At 38.8% G+C, this 17,932-nt stretch overlaps 1 protein-coding gene across 1 annotated transcript in view; it reads left to right on the forward strand.

Annotated features, from left to right (window-relative positions):
- The window catches only part of LOC134463615 (protein unc-80 homolog), a 179,701-nt gene extending 163,829 nt beyond the window's left edge, over positions 1 to 15,872 (forward strand). The window contains exons 62-65 of the mRNA XM_063216795.1: positions 9,515 to 9,596; positions 9,841 to 9,952; positions 12,074 to 12,228; positions 12,542 to 15,872. Coding sequence (XP_063072865.1) covers positions 9,515 to 9,596; positions 9,841 to 9,952; positions 12,074 to 12,228; positions 12,542 to 12,898 — 706 coding nt within the window. The 3' untranslated portion in view covers positions 12,899 to 15,872. The remainder of the gene's footprint in view (positions 1 to 9,514; positions 9,597 to 9,840; positions 9,953 to 12,073; positions 12,229 to 12,541) is intronic.
- The last annotated feature ends 2,060 nt before the right edge of the window (positions 15,873 to 17,932 follow it).

Here is a 17,932-nt window from a genome sequence, read left to right on the forward strand (position 1 = left end):
CATTCTGAGCAAGCAAGCAAGCAACACTTTGTAGTTCTATATTTGTAATATGTAATCATCGTTCATTTCCATGGTTTGGGTAAAAAATCTTGCTCTGTGAACAATAATTTATTTTAAGTCAACTGTCTGAATTGTTTAGCTATTTGAACTGAAGTTCACTGGCCACTGTTCGGCATGGAGCAGCATGTTTACAATGTACAAAGGAGCAATTACACGTACTTTTGTGTTCTCATCTGATGCATCAATGAAGGACAAAGGCTCTGCTGAGGAGAAAAGGCCGGATCAGCACAGATGCAATTCTTATTTCTTTGTTAATCAGGTGCACAACATAGGTGCACATTCCAATGGTCAAACCGCCTTCCTCAGAGACCATGAGTAGTGTGGAGAGAAGAGACAAATTATCTGAAACCATAACAGGTACATGCAGCTATATATATAATAGTGGAAAATAAGCAAATTTCCACAAATTCCGCAAATTTCCACAAATTGTATAATGTTACCAGGATTTGTAAATCTACCAATGATGTAAATGCATTGTGAAATGCATACATGAAGTATTTACACTGCTATTGTTAAGTGTCTCATGCAAGAATGATATACTGTATGTGGGTCACTGGCTATGTTTACATGAGACATTTCATTCGGAATTTACTGAATAAAACTTAATTCCGTTTTGAAAACGTCATGTCAACACTTCACAATTTAGAATTAAGTGAAAGATTAAAGTAAACTCGACGAAACTAATTCTGAATTATTAATTCGGAATTAAAAACGTCATGTTAACGTAGCCAATGACGTACATTATGAATCATTGCTGTGGGTAGGTAATCGTGTTGGGCATTTCTAAGTCTATTGAACCAGTTGTGTGTGTGTGCCTTGTGTTCACAAGGATGAGAGATAAGAACCTTTATACATACAGGATACAGCATGCACCATCTAAATACCAAAATGCATTGTCTCACACATGAAACTCTTGAACATTTTATTTAAGGAAACAGACAGCATTTTATTGACTGTATTGCTACAACTGGAATGGTGTGTGAAATCGTGTTTACTTTAGGGCAACTAAAGCTTAAAGGTACACTGTGCAGGAAATGGTCAAAAAAGGTACTGCAACTATGCTGCTCATTGAAACTGTGTTGCCTATTGCCAAATTTGATCTTTTCATTAAAGTTTACTAAGTAATGAACTAATATTTTCTAGTATGGCCCAAGTACAGTCATTTTTTGCAGCTAAAAATGGCTATTTCTGGAAATTCAAAATGGCGGACCATGGAGAAGATCCCCCTTTTCATGTATGAAAAGTGCAATTTTTCCAGTCATAATGAATATTTAGAATTTGATGGTGGTGGTAAGTATTCATGAAAAAGGCAACATTAGTGAATGGGTAATATGAATTCTGGAAACAAGCAACTAAAAATCTTACACAGTGTAACTTTAATTATGATTCATGAGTGTGTGTGTTTGATAAGCACCACAGCCATGAACATAGTCTTTGCACCTAGCAGCATCCTCAGGCACCTCGCCAATGAGTCCCGTCAGGTTCACGGTCTCTTATTTCAACCTCTTTTGTGCGTAATTGTTTTAATTCACCTGTCTCCTCCACCACAAAGCAACCTTACATTTTCTTCATAGGTTTCCTCACGATGATTCAAAATCTGTCTGCTGTCTTACATTTATACCTACCTGTCAAATACACTCTGATTTGAAACTCTTACCATAAAGCAAATCAGTTGAAGTTCATTGGAATTACAGGGGTTGAGGTGTTACTCTTACAAAATCCTTGTGGTTTAGTCTTATAATGGCATGGAAGGGAATTCTGAAGCGTTGCTCACCCTGTTTAAAAGCAAAGACATCAATTAAAGGTTGAAAATTAAACATTTTGGTAACACTTTATTTTAGGGATACATCTATTAGCACTAATACATACAAGTTACTTATGCAGGCATTAACATTGTAAGGCATGTACTAAGCAAACACTAAGGTAGGGCTGGGCAATATGGAAAAAAAACATTATCACGATATGGATTACTTTATATCACGATAACGATATATATCACGATATAGCACAATTACATACGTCTTCAGTTATTCTCTTTATTTGCTCTTTATTTTTTCATGTCGCAAAACAACCTTTCTTTAAAATGGATCTTTTTATTCTCATTTTTTACAGTTACATTAACTTATAGTGTGTATTGTGACAACATGAAATGTAATTAAATGATAGTAATTTTATCAATTTTATACAATTGAATATCACGATATAAACGATATAGGAGAAAGGTCACGATATACACTTTTATATCACGATAACGATATATATCGTCATATTGCCCAGCCCTACACTAAGGCCTACTAGGTCCTTGCTAAGATTAAATTGGTAATAAATCCCTTATTGTGCATGAACAAGACATTTGCGAATACATGCCTAACAAATGTTTGATTTTGCTTTGTACATGCCTTACAAGTTACTTATACAGGGACATTGTATGCATTAGTGCTAATAGATGTATCCCTAAAATAACCAACACAAGTTACCAACATTTTTTTAATTCCTGGATGTGCCCTGTACATTGTTAGGGTAGGGTTTATTGCCATGTTGATTTACATTTGGGAGTGTGATGGACATTGCAAAACTCAAGGTATTTTATGTGTAATCTCAAAGAGCGAACTTTATGAACATGGCTTTAGTTTCATTTATTTAGAAAGCATTACACTCATTACTTATACTTATTATATTTGTAGTTGTAGTATGTATTATGTAATTAGTATGCCGTGAATCTGTAATACACATCTTTCGAATCTCGCTGTTCCTGCATGTCTTTTCTTGCACTGCACAGTTATCCCCATTTGAAGATGTGTCTGAACACAAACATGAAAAACATAAAAACCTGTAAATGATAGCATTATGTAAAAGTAACTGCTGGGGCCTATCCCTTATTGTTTTCATGGCCAAGGAGAACAGCGATGCCATATCATAACAGTTTTAAGTCCATGCCCAGTGGTGAATTCAAGAGACATTGTGAATTCTCTCCCCTAACAATAAAACGAGACCCTGAAGTATGGAAGTGGCAGAGAGTGCAAACTTGCCACAATGGATAGATAATAAAAAAAGCCTGCTTGCACATTTTAGCCATTTGGAAAAGTGTTGAGATTGATATCTTCCCCTTTAAAGGAACAGTCCACCCTTTTTTTGATTTTCACCTATTTTCAGTATTTCCAAGTATAACACATGAATGTACATATAATTTTCTTCTCAGTACTTAGATTAGTACTCTATAGGTTGACATTATTAGCATAGTTTAGCACAATCACTGGTACATTTAATGAGATTTTATTTGATACCATAGACTTCCATTGCAACACTAAATATGGATATACGGTCAAACTAGGCATTGCAAACAAATAGAGAAAAAAAACTATGTATTCTCATATTGTATCAGAGCCTAACTACAGATAAGCAATTTTCTGAAATAAAGTGGACTGTTCCTTGAAATAGTACTCTTACTAAGACCATCTCTGGCTGGCCTGTCAACGCTCTCCCTATAACACTTTTCCTACCCTTCACAGCGAACCGAATGTGCTCGATGAGAGCCAGGGACTTCTGGAGGAGGGTAACCTATCTAGGTACAGTCAGTGTTGAGCCGTGCGTGTGTGTGTGTGTGTGTGGTGGAGGTACTGTATGTATATACATGTATGTGTGTGCATTTCTATGTACAATAAGGTCAGATTCATAGTGTCATGACCATCGCATAGTGTTTGACATGTTGTTGTCTCTTTTTGTCTCTGTCCTCATTACCAGTGCAATGTTGTGTCTTGTTTGCCCCTTGACAGCTGCTCTCATCCTCGTCGTCAGCCTACACCATCTACTAATCATTGTGCTTGGTGTGGGGGAAGCAATGTTTTGTTGAAGTCTTGAAGTTGTTGAAGTCTTAGTTTCAGGTGTGATAAAGGACTGGACATCTCACCAGAGTTGCCAGATGAGACTGATGATTTTCAGCCTAAAAAATGCTCAAAGTCTGCCTGGAAGCACTAAAACCCGCCCAATTTGAACAAAATTCTATTGACATCTATGGCCATAAATCCATTGGAAAACCCGCCAAATTGCCCTTTTTTTACCCTGTTTACCCGCAGACGGTCATCCTAAGCAGCCCAATTGGGCGGGGAACCGCCCAATTTGGCAACACTGCATCTCACAGTCACAGCTTTTTCTTTGACTCGTACACCAACACTTGGAATGTAAAAAAGTCTTTGGAATGCCAATGCTATAAGGTGTGGACTCTTATCAAGTTGAAAAAGCCATTCTGGAAATGAACTGTGTTGAGGATAAATGTCGTTATTTTTAGTCAAAAACTGTATCGGTAGCTTCAACGGTTTTTTAATCCCTCAACTGAAGGTCATAGCCATCTTGATGTACACAGATTTCCCCCAACGTTTTTTTTTGTTTTTAATTGTGAACTCTGATTTTTTTCACAATAATTATTGTTGATATGCTGTATCAACAATTAATTATCACTGAAATAGAAATTTTAATATTATATACAAGACCTACAATTAGACTTTTTCATACTTTAAAAGATACATTTAGGCCATAGGGTTATACATATGCAAATATTTCTTAAACCAGTTTAAAGAGGAGATCTGGCATATATATATATATTGTTTAATAAAAGTTGCTGCATGTACATTTAGCCACTATTATAGTTGTTGCATATTGCACTATTGTTTATATTGCATCATTGCACTTCAAACATTTTTGTGTTCTAATTTTTCATATGTCCCTAGTAATTGCACATTATTGTTCACCAAACAGTGAGAAAGCAGAGAGGGCTATTGCCACATAATTTTTATGTAGTTTCTCTACAAGTGTAATTACAGTTCAGCATGTCAAATATGATATATTTTTAATTCCGTGCTTTTATAAACATAAAGTGCAACTGTTTTGTTTATCTCTTGCTGAGAACCTGGGGACCATTCCATCAACGGCGATAACCCCAAATCCGAGCTCAAGTCGGTAAACTACGCTATTTTTAGACAGAGATCCGTTCCATCAGCCTTGCTAACCTGAAACTCAGCTGAGTTGCCACGGTAATTTATGCTCCAAGTCAAACCTGGTAGCTCCCAGGTTTAACATCAGGCTAAATAAATCAGTGTTTCAAAGAATTTCAACCTGCAGGAAACGGTGTCACAACCGGACTGTTCCGCATTTTCCCGCCAGCATTTTGCGAGATCAAAGTGAACCAGTCTCCCTATTAAAACAGTGCATGGGGTGGTAATGCCTGTTAAAACTCCAATAATTACCATTGTCTTTCATTTCGGGGGATTTTTTGATAATTAGCACATTTTTAGAAAATGTTTATTGTCTTGATAATAAGATAAGTTCAAGCAATTCTTGTCACAGAGAACATGGTGTAGATGGCACAGTGGGTAGGTGCGCTGCCTAATATGTGAGCGCGCCGGGTTCAAATCTGGCAACTGGCGACATGTTGTACGCTGAAAAAAAAATCTTTACAAACATAGGCTGCATTTGCCTATTTAATGTCTCTTTAAGTGGCTGGCTTCATTCTCAACCAAGCAATAAGCCCATTGGGAAACTCCAACTCCCATTGTCATTGTGACACAGCACTCCACAGCACACAAGTGAACACTGCACACTGCACACAACGAAATTGAATTTATGCCTCACCCGTGCAAGGGGGCAGCCCTCAGTGGCGCCCCATGGGGAGCAGTGCGGTGGGACGGTACCATGCTCAGGGTACCTCAGTCATGGAGGAGGATGGGGGAGAGCACTGGTTGATTACTCCCCCCACCAACCTGGCGGGTCGGGAGTCGAACCGGCAACCTCTGGGATGCAAGTCTGACGCCCTAACCGATCACCCATGACAATACGCCTATGTAGACATTTACACTTTACAGGTAATTAAGAAAAAGTCCTCAAAGTCACAGACGGTTGGTTTTTGCATTGTAATGATTCAGCAAATGCTCTCTGCCTTAGCCTACGTGTTACCTATGCTTTGTTTCATTCTAAAACAAATTATTTTGAAAGATAAAATAAAACACTCCAGCAGAAAATAGCATTTATATTTTTACGCTGTGAAATGACAATCACTGTTTGATAAAGCTCCATTGAAGATTGCATTAACGTCATTGCGCACGGTGGGAATCGAACACAGGTCTCTCAAGTAGGAAGCAGCTGTGTTACCGTTGACCCACTAATTCACACTTCTGTGATAAAAACTCAATTTCACAACGCATGCCCGACTCCCCAACATGATCGCTTTTTCGACCATCCTTAATATGGACTTCCCCTGTACAACGTGGACGAGCGCAACGACAGCTTTGATGAGCGCAGCTGAAGTCAACCTAGCCAAGGCGCAGCTGATCTTCACTGATGGAACGGCTTCTGCCTCAAGTTTAAAGGGACACTGTGCAGGAAATGGTCAAAAAAGGTACTGCAACTATGCTGCTCATTGAAACTGGGCTGCCTATTGCCAAATTTGATCTTTACATGAAAGTTTACTAAGTAATAAACAAATATTTTCTAGTATGGTCCAAGTATAGTAATTTTTGCAGCTAAAAATGGCTATTTTTGGAAATTCAAAATGGCGGACCATGGAGAAGATCCCCCTTTTCATGTATGAAAAGTGCAATTTTTCCAGTCATAATGAATACTTAGAATTTGATGCTGGTGGTAAGTATTCATGAAAAAGGTAACATTAGTAAATGGGCAGCATGAATTCTGGAAATAAACAACTAAAAATCTCACACAGTGTCCCTTTAAGCTGCCGTTAGTTGCAACTCTGCTTTTGCACGTAAGGGCCAAAACATACCAAGGCGGAACGGTCGCGGGACGAACGCGGTCTTTCTGCTTAGTTTAGGCCGGCGTGTTTTTCTCTGCCTTTCACACTGACAGCGTTGGCGTGCGCGGCCAGTCCTGTTGAAAACCCTCCCCACAGCCAAAGCTAGCATGCTACTCTGCCATTCATTTGAATGAGACACCGCCGGTCGCCGTCGTGAAAAATACGCTCGAGTTCTATTTCCCAAATGCAGCGCGGCACACTGACGCTCGACTACCGCCGGTTGATGTGTAAGGACAGATATGTTTCAATGTATTTTCACTGACGCCGGTAAAAAACAATGCCGTTCCGTGACGCTTTACTGCCCTGGTGTGTAAGACCCCTAAGCGCCGCTGAATTCAGCGCCAATGATGGAATGATCCCCTGGCCATTCTAATGGGGGCTTAGTTTGTGTACATTTTAGGGATGCAAATTATCGATTAATTGTTAGTTGATTGACCTTATCGATTTACTTACGATTAATCGGTAAGCTGTGTTTTTCCCACAAATCTCAATGCCCCCCCCCCAAAAAAAAAGATAACATCTAAAAATTACAATTTAAAATGAGAGAAAATGTTACATTTTAAGTAATATCTATTCATATTCTTTAATCCAAATTTATTGAAATGTTCCCACTCTTCACACCCCTCTCTTCACATGCATATCATCATGCCCATTTCACCTGGACCTCTCGCCAGTCAAGTTGGTGATTAATTGAAATTTTAAAAAGATGTTTCATTTGACAAAAGTCCATTAATCTATTAATTGTTGACATCCCTAGTATGTAAAAATCATGCAAAAAATATCATCCTAAATGTTAGGCACCTTACAACACATCAATAACTTCTTGGATGATAGTAAACAACCCATGCCCCCATTGGAATGACCAGGATCTTGAAAATAGCTGAGCCAGACATGTTGTATTATCAGGTACTGATACAATGGAAATGACTTGGAAATTGTTTGGAATCAACATAACACAACACCCAAATTTGGAGGTCAGGTCACAGTGGAATTAGGCTGATTTAAAGAGGTGCAGCATAGAAATCAGGGATGGGTCATTACTTCCTCACACACATTGCACACCATAACATCAAGAGAGTAACACTTTTTGTAGCACTTTTAAGGAGTGCCTCTTGTTTTACCTGGTACCGTACTTAGATGTTTGTATCATTGACATAATTACATTGACATAAAGTCTGCTATATTTCAAGTAATCACAATGACCTCCTGGGAGATTCCCACTTTTGCATACTACTTATAAAATATGTTTACGGTTAAAAAGAATTGCTATCACACATTTGGAAAGACCTTTGGAAAGGTCTTTTATTTTACCAGCATTCACTTTACATTCTATGTTCCCTATTTTCACACACAGGATTGAACGGACAGTGTAGGTTTCTGCAGATCAGTCAAATTATTATTGGAAGAGCCCTTATTTACTTGATTTATTAAAGAGCTACACTTTTCGAACATGCTTTCAAACTTGTAATGGAAAAAAAATGGATCAGGGGTATATTTCTAAGATGCTGCTTTTACTGTAAAAGTATGTCATTGGTGCAGACTAACAACATATCTTTGACCAACGTAGAGTGAATCTATCATTGATTAACCCAGCTATCAGAACACACACCTTGGCAACCAGAAGTGCACAGTAAATAATGATGTATACATAAACTATTGCACCTTTGTTTGAAAATGGCATTCAAGATAGCAGATTAAGCGTCTCAAAATCTTTGATCAGAACAAAACATTTCAGTTGAAGTGAGGAACATTGCTGAGGTTATCACAACAACAAAGCTCATACTGTTCGAGCTTCAGTCTCTAGCCAATGTCATATACAAACGGACTTTGGTAACATTTTACTTGATGCCGTCGTCATACATAATAGTGTCAAAACAGTGTCATGACAGTCATGGATGAGTCATAAACATGATGTTAATGCCATTAATGTTTTATAGTCATGAAAAGTTGACATGGTTAGGGTTGTCTTTACCATAACCAAAGTCATGAAATGTTAATGACATTGACATAATTTATGACACATGCATGACTGTGTGTCATTGACACTGTTATGTCTTATGTATGACGCCAGCATAAAGTAAAGTGTAACCCTGACTTTTCAGAGGTGGGATTAACCTGGGTTTATCCAATGCCTCTCCATGCCACTGGGCGAAGCCAAGGCCATTCACACCTTTCATGTCGATTCCAAATGCATAGTGACAGACACTGAAACCTGACCAAGCTCGCTCTCTCGCATCATGGCATTAAATGCAATGACTACTTGTCTTCTGTACCATATACCCACCCTTATAGTATTATGTTCTGCTCTGTCTGTAAGAAGATGACATAAATCTGATTAAAAGAACAGCATAAAGCGATACTAAGTACTAAGCACTGTATAATCATGACTCCGTGTTTGCATTTGTTTTCCCTGGTTAAGCTTTAATCATTGGTGCTCTGACTCTTATTAGGACAGAAGTTATATCACTATGTGAGTAAGATTGAACTCATTACAGCTTTCTCTCTATTGGTGATGTGAACATGCACAGCGTCATTCAGCTCCATGAGTTAATGCATTCAGATCTTCAGGTCCTAGCTGACTTTGTGTTTCTATGGTTCTGTGTTTGTCTGTATGAGTGTTTTTTTTGTCATAATCATGTGTGTTCTCCACTGTAGGGTGGCAAGCGTGCAAAGTGAGCCTGGTCAGCAGAACGTGCTCATCCACCCACCACTCGGTAGAAAACGTGGTTTGCGACAGGTAAGGGGAGATACATGTATGAGTGGAACAAATAAATAATTGTACAGTGAAAAAAAAACAATGCAGTGTTAATTAAACACTTTTACTAAGAATAAATTATCCCAGTATATTGTAAATGAAACCGATATTGAAACATTAAATCGACATATGCTCAGAAGAGTGTTGAATTTACACAGCATTTTCCTGTGTAAATATTTGTAACTTAAGAGAGAAATGTATGTTTTCTCTGTTTTCAAATGCACAGTTACGACGGCCCCTGTTGTCCATACACAAGCTACCATCTGAATCTCGGGGTCGCAGCGGAGCCAGACTCTCAACCACACGGAGGAGCATCCAACCCAAAAACAGACAGATAGGTGTGTGTGTGTGTGTGTGTGTGTGTGTGTGTGTGTGTGTGTGTGTGTGTGTGTGTGTGTGTGTGTGTGTGTGTGTGTGTGTGTGTGTGTGTGTGTGTGTGTGTGTGTGTGTGTGTGTGTGTGTTGTGTTGTGTTAGTATCGGTCCAACTGTGTGTTTGTGTCTGTGTAAAAGAAGTTTGGAAAGTCCATTCAGTAAGGACACATGGTTATGCTGCGGCCTGTACTACAAACAAGAGTTCAACCTTTCCAGAGGTAAACCAGGGTTAACTTGGTAAAATAGAGTTGAATAAGCTGGTTACCATGGCTGGATCTCAAATGGTGCACTTCGGGCACTATGTTTCAGTGCGTAACTAATACGGCCTACGCACTGAAACATGAACACTAAAGTGCACAAGTGCACCATTTGAGATTCAGCCCATGACTGTTATCCGAGTTGCCTAAACTGGGGTTCCTGTGCATTCTCATAGCCAAGCGCACCCAAGAGAGGTTATCATCAGTCATTTCTGCAGCACTGGATTTCCGCATTAAACTGGAATGCTGAGAAATGAAATGAAACGTCACTTCATGATAATTGGGCTGGGCAATTTGATTAAATGTAACTTTCTTCTTTAGCCTACATTCCATGTCATTAGATACATAAAATATGAACCAAGATTATTTTAGATACTGCAATCATGTGCAGCCTCTTCTTGATACTGTTTATATATATTATATTCAGTCAATCCTCAGTGTGCTCGAGAATACTGTACAATTGAATGATTTCATTATCAGTTCAGTCGGAGTGTGCTGGTGAACTAACGTTACCAAACGACTAGTCTTCACCTTCCGTAGAAACAGTGTTACAATGGCAGTGTGCAGAATATAAAATGACAAGGGCAATTTGGGTATGAGTAACCAACTCTGCAATCGCAACTGGAGGCTGGTTCCAGCATTTGACAGCATTCAAGTTCAAGTTCATTCAAGTTCAAGTTCAAGTTTATTATAGCCAAATCAACAGTATACCATACAATTGCTAGGAATGTCTTTGGTTTGCTTGTACATTTATCAACACAAATACATATAGCTAAGACAAAGACAAGAAAACAAGAGGGGCCATAAATAAACAGGGAATTATGCATACAATTAACATTGAAAAGTGCAATAAGACAGAATACAGTACATAGTGCAAGGTAGGCAGAGGTAGAAGGCCAGGCAGTGGGGTGGCTTTAAAGTGCTAGTGAATGTTCAGGTTCAAGTAGCGGATGGCTTGTGGGTAGGTGCTGTCCCTAAAACGTGTGGTGTTGCATGGGATACGAAGTGCCATTTCACCCTGTCTGGATTTTACCCTGGCCACAAGAAAAGACCTTTAGCATATCTGCAATATGTTTAGCATTTAGGCCATTAGGGCATTGCAATAGTCAACTCTATGGGAAATAAAAGCATGAATTAGTTTCTCCAAATCCTGTTTAGAAACAAGATCTTGAATCTCAGCTAGGTTGCCAACAAGCTGATTTAGTTGTTTTTGATGTGAGCACTGAAACTGAGTTCACTTAGTCACTTTTAACCCAACTTGCTCATGGTGGTGGTGAGGCAACGTGCCCAGTGATCCTGCTCCCAATTCAACATTGAGAATAGATTAATGGCGGTATTTTCTATATTGCCCAATAAGAATCTCACCTTGTCGCAGCATGTAAACGGTGATAACGTCCCACCACTAGTCTGAAAATATTGCATCTTTTGCATTATTCTGGCCATTTATTTGTAATTTTCTGCAAATAGATGCTCTAAATGGCAATATTTTCATTAGAAATTTGGAAGAAATGTTCTCGGTAGTGCATAGAATGCACTAACACTAAATTCATTCATTTAGTACCTCTGTGATTAACAGAACTGACCGATTACAATCAAAAAAACTCCTTTTTAAGTCACAATTTGGACAAATTTCGCCTGGGCATTTTATTACAGCATAGCATTTGATTGTCATTTGGACCTACAGCATAGTTTCACATGAATCACATAATTTGTTCTGTGGGCTTTTCAAAAGATTACAATCTCGCTCTGTGAAAATCTCCAAGTACAGTAGACTGTGTGTGTATGAGAGACAGAGTGGATTTAAACTCACGTGGCTATTTTCTTTGCAGTTTATGGGGAACAGCAGAAGCGTTCAGTCACCTTCACAGAGACACAACCTGAGACCACTTGTAAATCTCCTCCCGAGATCAGAACGACAAGTCCCCCTGCGTCCCCTCCTGGTGCCACTGTGAAGCCAGACTTGGAAAGTCTGTGTTGCCCTGAGGTTTGTACAAAAGTGCAACTACATTTTCATAAACAACTGCAAAGCTACACCATAATGAAATCTTTGCAAGCTTATTTTTCTAGTATCACGTAAAAAGCACCTCATCAGTCTTCATTTTAGTAAACATCACCTAATAACTTGTACTTTAGATCTACAACTAATTCTGATCAAGACAAAATGACTTGCCCCATGGACAAATGGCTTAAAGTCTAAATAGTCTAAGGCCTAATTCAAAAATATCTGTTATTAGGTTATGCAATTATTTGCTGTGTAAATTCATGATTCTAAGAGTTTGCAACCTTTTGTATTTTAGACTTTGCCAGGAGCAAAGAGTTATAAGGGAAAAGAAACGTATACCGCTAGCAGTCGGCTGTCACCACCTACGAACACCTTCACGCCGCCGTCTTCGTCTCTCACCACGTGCCCCTCACCACGCCCCTCTAGCCCTGCTGTGACTCCCTCCTGTTCCCCTCTGGCACACTCTTTATCTCACGTACCCTCTCAGATCAGGCCAAACCCAGAGAAGGAAGAAACAGCCATGCTACTGCAATATGAGCTTGGGGCAGAACAAACTCTTCTCAAGCCCAATTTGCCAAAGCCTCCAGGCTCTGGTTCCTCTCTTTTCACACTGTCACCTGTAGACCTTGATCTTGATGAGTCACACGTCTGAGACACGTTGGAGAGTTTTACAAATACGCACAGAATTTGACACATTTCCAATTGCTTAGTCTAAGATAAAGATGAGATGACATGAGATGCAGTATATTTATATGTATATATCACATACACCAAAGCCTACAACTATAGTGAAATGACAAACTCTGTTTAAGTAAACTGTGTAGAAGGAACTCCTTTTGTATAACAGGCATGGTACCTACAGGAGTAAGGGTGTAATATTTGAGGAAATCTAATCTAAATCAAAAGTAATCTAAATTAAAACTAAATGTGTCTTGTATTTGATATCAAATTTTAACATAAATCATCAAGATTCAATGAATTGAATTAGTTGATTTGAATTAGTTTTGGCACATTCCTAACATCAAATACATATTGGACCGCAGCAGAGCACATAAATATGGACAAACAACAATGGGTACAGAGACAGACAGTAAACAGTAGGCCTAGTAGTTATTGGACAATAGACAATGATGGTCAGTAAAGAAATCACATAATAAATAGCACAATAAGGTGCATGTTGAAGTGTTACCAAAGTGCATACAGAATACTACGTTCAGTGTATGGCAAAAGTTAAAGCATGGAACGTAGTAAGTGCCCACATGCACAGTAAAATATGAAGACGTCACACATTGCAAGTGTGGTTAATCTTTAGGGAAGTGATTTACTGTAAATGAGGACATAAGCAATGACTGCCTGACAATTTTAAAGCAGCTGTCTATAGTTGCATAGGAGACAGGGAGATTGACAATGAAAGGGCAAGGTTTTTGGACACTACTTTTTGTGATGGGAACCTTTGGTGGCAAAATATACAAAATATACATTGCATTTAGCAGTAATGGAATCGCAAATTTACTTTTGCTCAGTGTTGTTTTTGCTCACTTAGTGACATGTACAGTTCAAAGACTTTTTTTGCTTAGGCGGCACAACTACAGTACATCTAATGCCCATACATTATTTAGTAATTGGTGGTTGATATACTGCAATGACAATGCTTGTTAGAAGGTCCACTATAAACATACAAACAAAATCCATACAATAGTGCCACTGGCTGCTGTTGCGCTGCCCCGACGTGTGCTACTGCTGAAATGTCACTGACCTGTACATCAAATGAATGTGACCTGACCATTCAGATTGAAGTCACGTGTGAAAACATTGGATATGTATCAGAATTAGTACCTCATATCGAAACGACCTGGGTGGCATAAATGGATCTGTGGCGTTTAGACTGTCAAGATCTGATTCAGGTCACTCATTGGGTTACTTCAGGGTGTAGCTCAAGCATAATATTTGATACGCCTGAAATGGGTGACTATGTCACCAAAAGTGTGTCACATGAACCAAAAATCTTGTGGGAGCAAGATTATTACACACAAATTTCACAGAGCATCAGTTGCTTAACATCTTGCAACCTAAAGTTGTTTTGGATAAAAGTGTCAGCTAAGTGTAATGTATGCCATTATCTTTGCAAATACAGTGGTATGAGAAAGTTTGGGCACCCTTTTGAAAAAGTAATTACATTTGTTAATCTCTTGTTGAGCTTAAGTAGCAGACTGTAGGGAAAGAGAAACATTTCAGTTGTGAAAACATTTAATAGGTGTAACAGAAACACTTGTATATGCATAAATATGGGCACCCCAAAGAGGGTATAGCATTAATGTTAAGTAGAGCTCACCTTTGCAGCACAAACTTGTTTTAATGACTTTGTAAGCCCTTCAGTAACGAAGACAGATATGGTTGGCCATAAAAATATTATAATATTTATCAAACATAATAGCAGACTAGCCTTGTCCTAAGTTCTGTCTTGGATACTGGCAAATAAGATGTATAATTTGTACAAAAAGCACATCTGGACAAGCAAAAAGCATTTTGGGAAATCATATGTGGTCAGATAAAACTGAGCAATGTGAGGTCGGCATGGCAAAAAATGCACGAATGCATAAATTATATGAAATATGGCCTAAAGCACACCCTGCTATGGGTCTGTGTGGTTAGCATACATACTATAATACATATTAAAGTTGAGGGCCTCACTTTTTTTTCTCCAAATAGCAGATTTTTCAATTGAATGCTCAAGTGTCAGTCACAAAGTTAAAGCTGACCAGAGTTTTGAGTTTCCAGCAGGACAGTGATTGCACTGCACCAAAATTCAACAAGAAGTTAAAGCAAAAGTACAATGTCTTGAAATGGTCATACCAATCTTGAGATATTACCACCATTGAAAATGTATGAATTTATTATGATCAGGCTGTTTATAGAAGACAGATAAATAACCTGGCTGAATTAGAGGTGTTCTTGATAGAATAATTGGCAACTACTCAGTAGTGCCAGACTGTTGGGACATGGCCGCTTATATAGCAATTATCCACAGGCCATTAGATCAGTTAAGGTGAGCTCTACTTCATATTATTGGTTTACCTTCTTTGGGGTGCCCATACATGTACTTATGCACAAGCCTATTTTTGTTTAAATCCACACAAAATAGTTTCTGTTACACCTATTAAAATAATTTATACAAAACCATAGGGAAAGAAACATTTCAGTTGTGAAATTAAGTTGCTGCTTCAAAACCTCAACAATAGATAAACTGCTGTATTGATTTTCCAAAAGGGCACCCAAACTTTCTAATAGCACTGTGAATATGTACTTGACATAGAGTAGCAAGGCTATCATGAGAAAGTCACTAGTTATGGTTTCTCTCTCTCTCTCCTCATGCAAAAATGGTTAAGCGGATTATTAGGACATATAATATCCAGGTGTTTTGGTTGTAAATTATAGGGGAAAATCTTGCTTTCCAGTGCTCCTAGTAATTTCTGTATGTTGAAATTATGACCTCGGCCAAACTATGTTTTAGAATTGATATGTGTAAATTGTGTTTTTGTCATTACTCTCTGTGTTGAATGAAATGAATATACCAAGCCATTTGTTTCAAAAATAGTTAATGTAATAGTTCAATAAACATCCTTGTACCTTAACAATGATGCATAATCAAATTCTTCACATGTGTATTGGCAGTATTTTTTATTTTACCTACACTAAGCATTGCATAGATGTCATTTTTTTAAAAGTGGTAAAATGCCCTCCACTCCCATAGTAGACTACAAGCAAATAGATCAGTGATTCTCAAAGTGTGGTCCGGGGACCACTGGTGGTCTGCAAAAGAGCTCAGGTGGTCTGTGAGGGGATTTCTACTTTTCAAAGACAAGCTAGCTGTAGGCTATATTTGTAACATTATTACAAATCTAAACACAGCTGAAGTCATATTTTACAGGCTTGTAGAGTGAAAACAGTAAGTGATCTGCATCAAAATTTGCAGTGTCAAATTAGTGTTCAATTCAGTTGACAGCTGGTCCCTGAATATTCTTGGGGGGACAAAGTGGTCCTCGGTCTGAAAAAGTTTGAGAAACACTGAAATAGATTGATGGTTCCCCCTGTGCATGTTGAACAGATGACAATTAGCTGCTAGCAGAGTTCAGCAGTAGAACATTATTAAACCTCTCTCCAAAAGCCTCATACAGATGAAATAGCAATGGAGAGATTGGCTTTAACCTTCAGCTCAGTGGTTTTGCACCTGTGCTTCCATGCCAGAGGGTTGTTGAGAGGTTGGAGTTCGAGCCTCCAGTGGTGATTTGTGCAGGATGACCTTGGTTACACATGCACTAAGTTTGGACAAAAAATATATTGTGCTGGTTTCACCACCGTTGTCCTCACTGAGGGCCATTCAGATTGAATATTGCAGTCAGGCATCACATAATCACAAGGGGATATCAACCTCTGTGTTTGCATTGAAAATGTACGTAAAACATAAACCTGACTTACGTCATCTGGCTGCATTCACCAACTGCACGCGGAGACGTTTCCTTTCCTCACTCATCCTTATATCTTGATACCAGATGGCGGAAGTCCGGTAACATAAAGCACAGTACTCTTAAGTATTCAACACACTGTCCTTTACTTCTTCAATATACTCACCGGCCACTTCATTTGGAACACCTCTCTAGTGCTGGGTTGGACCCCCTTTTGCCTTTAGAACTGCCTGAACTGCCTGTAACAATACTCGGGTAGGCTATGGCATTCCAACAAAGATAAATTGGTACTAATTGGCTATAATTGTGCTAAGAAAATATCCTTATTCCATTATATCCCCAGCCTGAAACATTGATGTAAGGCAGGGTTGACCGATGTTTTCATGTTATTGACGCCAAATTCTGACCATTCCACCTGAGTGTTGCAGTAGATCATCAGACCAGGCAACATTTTTCCGATCTTCTAGTGTCGTATAGGGTGAGCCTGTCCAAATTGTTGCCTCATTTCCTGTTCTTGGCTGACAAGAGTGGCACCAAATGTGGTTTTCTGCTGCTGTAGCACATTTGCCTCAGGATTTGATGTGCTGTGCAATCAGTGATTCTCTTATGCATTCCTTGGTAGTAATTAGTGGTTATTTGATTTAATGTTGCCTTCGCATCAGCTCAAACCGGTCTGACCATTCTCCTCTGACCTCTGCCATCAACAAGGCATTTTTGCTCACAGAATTGCTGCTCACTGCCTTTTTTTTCTTTTTCGTACCTTTCTTTGTAAACCCTAGAGATGGTTGTGTGTGAATATCCTAGTATCAGTCTTTTCTGAAATACTCATATCAAGCCCTTTCGGCGCCAACAGCCATGCCATGTTCAAAGTAATTTAAATACCCTTTCTTCCCTATTATGATGATGGTTTGAACTGCATCAGATCATCTCATTCATATCTACAGTTGAGGACGATATTATTAGCCTCCCTCCTGAAATTAGACATTTCTCTTGATTTCTCTGTGAGAATTGCTACGTGTACATGATGTTTTTGAATCGGATCTAATGGATCGGATTTAAGTAGATCGGATTAAGAGTTATTTTGCGACGTGTATACATGGCAATTTCACTTAAATGCGATTAAACGTCTGGGGAAAATAAAGCATTGCGATTGGACTGAGGACGCACGTGCTGAGTGAGCCAAATAAGGCGTGGGGGCGTGGTCGCCAAACCTCCGGGGAACT

The sequence above is a fragment of the Engraulis encrasicolus genome, chromosome 15 (genome assembly GCF_034702125.1).
Source record: "Engraulis encrasicolus isolate BLACKSEA-1 chromosome 15, IST_EnEncr_1.0, whole genome shotgun sequence".
Classification (NCBI taxonomy): Eukaryota; Metazoa; Chordata; class Actinopteri; order Clupeiformes; family Engraulidae; genus Engraulis; species Engraulis encrasicolus.